This window comes from Polyodon spathula, chromosome 16 (assembly GCF_017654505.1).
Source record: "Polyodon spathula isolate WHYD16114869_AA chromosome 16, ASM1765450v1, whole genome shotgun sequence".
NCBI classification, from domain to species: Eukaryota; Metazoa; Chordata; class Actinopteri; order Acipenseriformes; family Polyodontidae; genus Polyodon; species Polyodon spathula.
The window spans coordinates 4912129-4920237 of NC_054549.1; the positions used below are offsets into that span (position 1 = coordinate 4912129).

Below are 8109 nucleotides of genomic sequence, written 5' to 3' on the forward strand. Positions count from 1 at the left end.
CTGGGTTTTAGAACTTTTCTTTTATTAATTTCTACTTCAGTTGCCTTCTCAGAATTCTTCTACTGATTCAGCGGAAGGATGCATTTTCAGAGCTCAATTTAACAATCCCTTAAACCCAAACTGAGCATTCATTTCTAAAAAACAAGCCTCTAAGTCCAGACCCTTAACAAGCCCAAAGCCTCTCATAATAGGTTCTAAAAATCAACACTCCCCAAAGCGTCTGTTGCAACAATTAGGGGTTTAGCCAGGTGATTCAGGCATATGGGTTTCTGCTCATTTGATTTACAGTCTACTTTTATGGCTCAAAGGTCAGAGTAGAGGACTGGGAGCCAGGGGACCAGAGTTCAAATTCCAGTCCAGTCACTGGCTCCCTGACTTCTTTTCAATTTGGTGTGATTCTCTTTGGCCTCAGGTTTTTTTGTTTTTTTTTGTGCTGGTTTTCTGTACAAACTGCAAACAGCTCAAATCAAACATAGTAAAGGCTAGTTTAGGGTTTTATATATAATAAAAGCCAGACTGATAACCTGTGGGTTTTTGAACAAAATCCACATATGAAATTTTAAATATAAAACAATTGAAATATTTGTATTTTAAAAAAAGCTAAACTTAAAATAAAGCAGCCGAGTAAATTGTTGCAAAGCAATTGAGGGGAAAACTAAGATCATGTTTTACCAGGTAAAGATGCCGATTCAGTATTTATGTCTTTTCAAACCCACTATATAGGCTACTCCCTAAATAAACACAGCACATGTCAATATAAATTCAAAAGAACATTGTATATATGGATCTTTTAGCATTGCACATTGCGGTTGTGTGATTATGCAATGCTTTCTGGTCTTTGGACCTACTCTGGATTCACAACCATTAATCAACAACCAACACCAAATGAAACTCCTACAAAGTGAGGGTCTGAATAAAGGCTATCCTGGCAAAATCATGGCTTAGCACATTCGTTGATTTTGCACAACATAGGAAATTTATATATACACACACACACACAAAATACATTTCCATTGGGTCAGCTCAACACCTTGAGGCTATTGGGCAGGGTTAGTTTTAATGTTCATAGGCACTCAACTTTGAATCCAATCAACACAATTATCATCGATATTCTCGCTCCTGGCTAGACCCCCGGACAGTGCTTGTCGATACATTTGGTATGCATTTCAATTTGTTCTTTCCTTTTGTTCCTCTGATTTCTTACAAGTCATACTACGTAGCATAGAGGGCTACACAAATACACACACACACACACACACATAAAATGTTACTTCCTCGATGGATGGGCCAATGGACTCTAAAGCTTCTCCAGAGCTTTACCTAAGTTTAAGTAGAAGCTCCTAGCTTATCTGCTAGCCAGGGACAAGATGGTACCTTTACAGAGAGGGAACAAACATGCAAGGACACAGTTAAGTCTACTGTATGCCCCTTTCTGCTGGACACAACATGTGTGGAACACAAAAGGCTCCAAGAAAAAGTCACAAGCAGTATGGCTATCAACTGATCTATCACAAAACTTTTTTTTTTTTTTTTTTTTTTTTTACAAGCAAAGATTACTGTAAAACTCCCAACAACTGTAAATGAACTAAAAGTAAACAAAAATAATATCAGAGAATTGGGAGGGAGCCCCCAAATTAAAACACTACATTGATGCAACCCTCCTCCTTCAGAACATGGTTGCAGAGTTAACTTCCAACTTTAAGTTAATCGTACACTACAGTAGTCTGTATTTTAATACATGAATTGAAGTCGAAGACTGAAGTTGGGGAGTTCAGCTAGGGCCATGTTCAAGACCAGCAACAGGCCTCTGCAAAACATCACACTACATTTCACTGTCTGCATATGCCTTACCCGAGTCAGAACCATCATTTAGCGTGTAAGAATCTACAGTCATGTTAACACTTATCTGTTCAATTGGCTTGGAACACATGTAGTGCATACCCCTGGTTTGTACTGGAAGAGTGAGCAAGTCATTTCAAGCGGAGATTTGTTGTGAAGGCAGTATCAGTGGCTTATAAAATTGAGGGACACAAAACTGTAGGGCCTTACATTTTGCTGGTCACAGATCAGCAAGTCTGGGTACAATGCTCCGGGGTACAAATATGATTGCAGGTGTCAGCTCAGCCAAGTGCACCAGGGGTTGCGAATGAAGACAGTATCCAAGATAGAATAGAAAGTATCCAAGTCACATTTCAAACGGAACAGTTAGGTATTGTGTGTCCTCAAGTCCAATCCAACCAACAGACCCCAGTATCTATGCATTTTAACATGCTGTTTCAGATGCCTTAGTATAGCTGATTGCCCAACATATTGTGTATTTCTAAAGGTGCTTTTTACACCTTTCTATAAAAACCCTACAAGAGCCTGTGATGGAAGCACACCTAAATTCTCCATGAATAAAGCTGGGCAGTTTTTGAAAGGAGCTGTGTCTGCTAAGGCAACGAGAAAGGTTTTGCAGACACCACTGTCCTGCAATGGAATGCTTGCAGTCAAAGATGGGAACCGGGAAACCTGCAAACCACTGAATGCCAAGCCTGAGAGGCTGTTTAACAGCTTTATATTGGGGCAGGAGAACAAAACAAACATTCTCATATTCATAAGCACAGGAGCAAATTTACAGTTTAAAAAAAAACACAACCATTTTTTATTAAAGACTTGTTTCAGCGAATCCATTGTCAAGTCATTGAAAATTGTGTTGTCTTTAGCTATATAACTGCTGTGATGGATACCAAAAAAAAGTCAGTCTCTCTATCTAGCCTGTTGAAAATGGGTACCACTGAGACAAACACATTCTTGCACTCCACTCTCAGTAACTGAGCATGTAAATGTGCTTTTAGAAGAAAGACTGTCACAGTTGAGTCCCAGGTTCTTAGTGCTGGTTGAGGACTGCAGCTGGCAATAACTACTCTAGCGCGTTAGTCTCATTTTACAGCCACAGATTATCTGGGACTACTAGTCTCAAAATGAGTCCCAATATGTGTCTGTGAAACGTGACAATGCACTAGCGCAGTGGTTACCAACCTCAGTCCTCAGATTTTTATTTCAACCAGGAATTTCACTTAAACCAAATTCAACCCCCAAACTGCATAATAGCAGCTTGACAAAAACGTAATTTACAGACTTTGTTGGTGTACGCAAACTCACTACAAAAAAACAGTGGTGAGGACAGTGAGCGAGGAGTGCACCCCCTCAATGAAACTACAACACTAACAGTGAAAGGAGCATGTGGCACATTAAACACAATAGGGGCCACTAGAGGTCCCCACAAGCTAGGCTGGACCCCCGTCATTCGGCTGTCCCTATTCTCTGCTCAGCTTTACATATTTACAGTACAGATTGCATTTAAGGAACGATCTGATTCCTAATAATTTTGACAATTAAAAAACTGAAAAGGAACTTACATTTTACAAACCAGGTAGACGCCGAAAAACACATTAAAAGGTGCTCTTGCAGAGATACCAGGCACCATATCAAATATGAAACAAAAAACAAACAAAAAAACACAGGTGTGAGGATGAACACACCCTGCCCCCCCCCAAAAAAAAAACGATCTGATGGTTAGGGAGATAGTGAATAAAATTATTGCTGGGAAAAGCTGGCACCCGCTTCTTTCCTTTTTTTCCTCTTTCGCTTATTATTTCTCTCAGTTCCTTGAAGCCGAGTCTCTTCTTCTGCAAGGGCGTTCCGGGAGAGCCCGTAGCGGTGTGCCAGTCACAGTGGGCCAGGCGAGGAGGGAGCGGCGGCACAGTGCAAGAGGGGGAGGGGCAAAGGTCACAGTGAGTGGAGTCGTGAAGAGGCTGCTGCTGCTTCTTCATTGTCACAGTGCGTTGATTGGTTCAGGAGGATACCTCCCCCCTCTCCCTCTGCACATCCTCCCCATGGATGGGGGTGGGGGGTATGGGTTTGGGAAGGAGTGGGGGAGAGGTCTCCCCCACCCCCACCTGTACTCCTCCCCCCCACCTCCTCCTCCAAGCCGGAGAGTCCTGCGGTTCCAGGGGCGTGCATTCTCGCCCCCACTCTGCTTATCTCCACTGGCGGAATCCCTGTGTGCCATCAGGGCCCATCGGCTGCCGGATCACATTGTTGGGCGGCCTGGCTTCCTCCAAGGGGGTGCTGACTCGAACTGGCCTGATACGGGCAAAGAAAAAACAGCAATCAATAATAATAATAATAATAATAATAATGAAGCTTACAATGCAACAGTTTTATTTGTAAATGGTACCCCACTACATTGTGGCAATAACTGATGGTGGTATGAAGTCCAAGTACAGCACATGCTCCCAGACAATATCCCAGATACCTGTCTGTGGTCGGTATGGGTTTCTCTGGCTCCTCCTCTGGGCTGGCGCTCCCCAGGATCCTGCGGCGAGCCTCTGCGTACTCAGCCTCTCTCTGTGCCAGAGTCTTCACCTGCGCCGGTGGGCGCTGGGCAGGGCTGGAGGCTCCCAGGGACCCGTTACTCGAGGGTCGCTTGAGGATTCGGATCTGTGGGGGAGGGGCAGCGTGCAGAGAGTCGTCCTGGATCACTATGGGGGTCTTCAAGAGGGACCTCGATTTCCTAGATACCAAATGGGACAGATTTATCAAGGCCCAACATCTTAGTTCAATTTGATAACAAAGCCCCATGTTATAAAAATCTTGACAAAAATGCCATACTGTAACGGTTCTGTTAAGGTTACCGCTGGTCTATTGTTATACCTCTAACTGTTCAGGGACAAGGGATTCACCCTTTCATGAGATCAAACTAAAAAAAAACTATGCTTACTCCACATTTGGTCAAGAAGATTTATATGAATTTTTACAACAGCCTCTACTCACTTCTCTTTTTGGCTGATCCTCAGCTTCTCTTCCAACCGTCTGTCTATTTCCTGAAAAAAAGCAAAAAGAAATTAGGCAACTGCTGCAATATTTTATATTACACTGCGTTCATTTTATTGTAGAATAAATCAGATAAATGTTCATTTTGACCCCATATATTGCATTACTGGGGAAGAAATAGAATACAAAAATCATGTTTTCTGTAAAAATGAAGGTATTTATGATTGTCTCAGTTTATGAATTTACTGCAGCTCATCTATATTAGGCTTATCGATATTATTGGAACAGAATTAAAATGGCACTATTATAAAAAATAAATAACAAAACTGTATATGCTAGCATTCGTTAACTAATTCCCTTTTAAAAAAAGAATCATCTTTTAAAAAAAAAAAAAAAACAATAAGAGAAAACTGTCACGTTCACCAATGTGAATGCTTTCACATGAAGGCACTGCATTTCCCCAGTAATCTGCCTATTTACAGCAGCTGCTGCCAAATCAAGACAGGGCTCTGTTACCACAGGCTATTTCTGTCTGTTTGGATGGACAGCCAAGAGCCAAAAGCCAAACAACTTGTCCTGCGAGTCTCCTAATGAGCAAGCAAGCAAGCGTGCGTCGCTGGAGAGCATGGCAAAGACAGGATCAGGGCCACTGCAGCCCCTAACAGTACCACTGAACACTAACAACTGTTCAGCATTTGTTATAGAGAAATGATTTAAACATAAACCAAGAAATTATATTTGAATTGCAAGTGACATATTGTTGGCATCTTGCTCTGACACCTATATATGACACAAGCACAGATCACCATGAATGGAATTTGTTGTGCACGGAGAAGGCACCCTCTGAACTACTTGCAATAACCTGAGGGAAATATAAGGTCCCTTAAAGAGCAAGAGGATGACAATTTAAATGTTAGATTTAGATTTTCAGAGAACTACAAGGTGCAAAAGCCTGCTAAATCTGTCCCTGTACTTTTGGGGCTCTTGACCAGTAAGGGGGTTCTGTATAAAGCAGGGGAACTATGCCAATTGGATTTTCCTCCCCAAACCACACGATTGCAAAGGTCAATGCAGCTCCCGATCATATGGCTCACCTTGCACTTCAGGTAGTCACCTCAGCGATATAATACACAATACAACGCATAACAAAGGGAAAGTCAAATGTAAATTACACTAACGTAGTTCGCAGTTATGCACTATTCCTTTTTTTTGTTTTTACTGCTGACTGTACAAAATTCATCCCACAGTATCCGAATTTCAGGGTTAAAATCAAATTCTGCAGCCTAAACTCAGCAGAGTGAAGGCGGGACAACTGGTATACACGTTATTTTTTTATTTCTGAAAACAGGCTATATTAAAAGGTGACAAGGGGTACTCTTTTTAGTATTTCAGTTGTACAAGGTCAGACAACAGTAACCGCTGTGAAGTGGGGTTTAAACCCCCATGTGAAAAGAAAAGAGAACAGTGCTTGTAAAACATTATGCACATTTCTTTAGATAATGCAATTTTTTTTATTTCTTGTACTGTATGTATGTAGTCACCTCACATTCAACGTACCCAGCTTATATTAGTAACGCTGTTATTAATACACTAGTATATACATTTAAGAAACGGTGCAGTTAGTTCATACAGCCCAAATACAACGCGGCAAAAGACTTACATCACCTACATGCTTGTAACCACAGGCCCGTGTTTGGTGCCGCGAAATGCAGAGGGAGTAACTTAACTGTAATGTGCGGCTTCGGGCGCTGCTTCTCACAGTTTAATATCCTAATAGGCTGTCCACTACCACGTTAAAAACAAGGACCCCCGTTTCTCTTCACATCGTTAAAAAGACTAACTATACGCGGACTAGTGTGTTGAATTATGGCGATACATTTGATTATTATAGTCTACTCCAACCACCAATCTTTCTAAGTAAATATGGCTACAGTGGTTACACCTGAAATGCGAATCTGATTCATAGAGTTGTTTAATCAAACGAACAATTAAGATTAGATACAGGTACGATTTATAGAATAAACAGTGTGTTTTACAGGTATGTGGTACAGTCGTAACTTACCCATACTACCGCATGCTAAAAGTCAAGTTTCATCACGTAACCACTGAACTTTTAAGTACGAGGTGCACAAAACATAACATTTCAACGTTTTAAATAACTATTGTGGTCGATCTCTGTTTTTTAAGCTTCTGGGGTTTAGAAATCTCCGTTTTTTAAGCTTCTGGGGCTTCGAAAATTATGAGAAAACGCGGCCCCTGTCCCTTTAAGCCACGGCCTAGTCCCCCGCACCATGCCCGGTTAGACCCGCAGGTGGGGTTCCCCGTGGCCTGCGTTGCCCCTTGGGCACTCCCGACGCGCCGGTCGGTTCCTGGAAAACATCCCGCCTCTATGACACCCAGTCCCCATCACAGTCCGGCTCTCACCCCACTATCAGCAGCTTCCTCCCAGCTCTCAGCAACCTCTTCATCTCCCATCTTCCAACCTCCCAGACACAGGGCAAGGGCGGCTCTGCGCACGCGCGCGCACTCAAACTCATCGGCGGCGGCGCGCACGTCACCACGCATTTAGCTGTAGACATTGCGAGCCAGTTGTCTGCCGGGTAAAATGATGGTCAAACGCAGTCCTGTGATTTGCAGTTTCCTTACTGCAGGAACCTGTCCAGCCAGAGGATGGCAGTGGTGAGTTTTGCTCGGGCCGGTCAGGGTCTACTTTGGCCACTTCATTAGCAGGATCTATCAACCTGGTGACCGCTGCATCTCCCTGGTGATGTTTAGACCGTTTTAGGTCAAGTCTAGTCATGCTGCTTTTGTAACTGAAGCAGGTGGCTTCTTTGGAGACAATAATGCACCAATCAGAATTGTGCGTGAGTGTGAATGGTTTGAGGAGCAAGACAGGCATGGCCCCTTTTTTTTGGTCTGGTTCGACAGATGAATTCAAGTGTCCTTTGCTGCTAAATTAATGGTATGTGCATATGGCCGAATCATAGCAAAGTGTTATAAAGCATATAGGCAAGCATGCTGCCTAAAAAGAGCAAAGCCTTAGATCACGTTCATTGCCGCTAACTGCCGGAGACAGGCTTGCTAGGTCTGTGGGGTCAGGAACCCTGTAGCTTAAGAAGACGGGACTTTTTACAGGGAGTTGAAGGGACATTCACTTGTCCAAGTTAAATGTACACTGCTATTGAATCTAAGGGCCCCAAGGTAAAATAGATTAGTAGTTACATTTAACACATAACATTGGTTATGCTACTGTGAATTGGGTATTATATGTGTTCTGAAACTATGAACAGT

At 42.6% G+C, this 8109-nt stretch overlaps 1 protein-coding gene across 1 annotated transcript; it reads right to left on the reverse strand.

The window, feature by feature from the left end:
• Nucleotides 1-5: 5 nt before the first annotated feature.
• On the reverse strand, nt 6-7347 carry LOC121329386 (SUZ domain-containing protein 1-like). The gene is made up of 4 exons (XM_041274968.1): nt 7243-7347; nt 4819-4868; nt 4301-4558; nt 6-4128 (listed from the first exon to the last, which is right to left on the reverse strand). The coding sequence occupies exons 1-4, from the start codon at nt 7291-7293 to the stop codon at nt 4023-4025; spliced, it is 465 nt and encodes a 154-aa protein (XP_041130902.1). The 5' UTR covers nt 7294-7347; the 3' UTR covers nt 6-4022.
• Between the last annotated feature and the right edge of the window lie 762 nt (nt 7348-8109).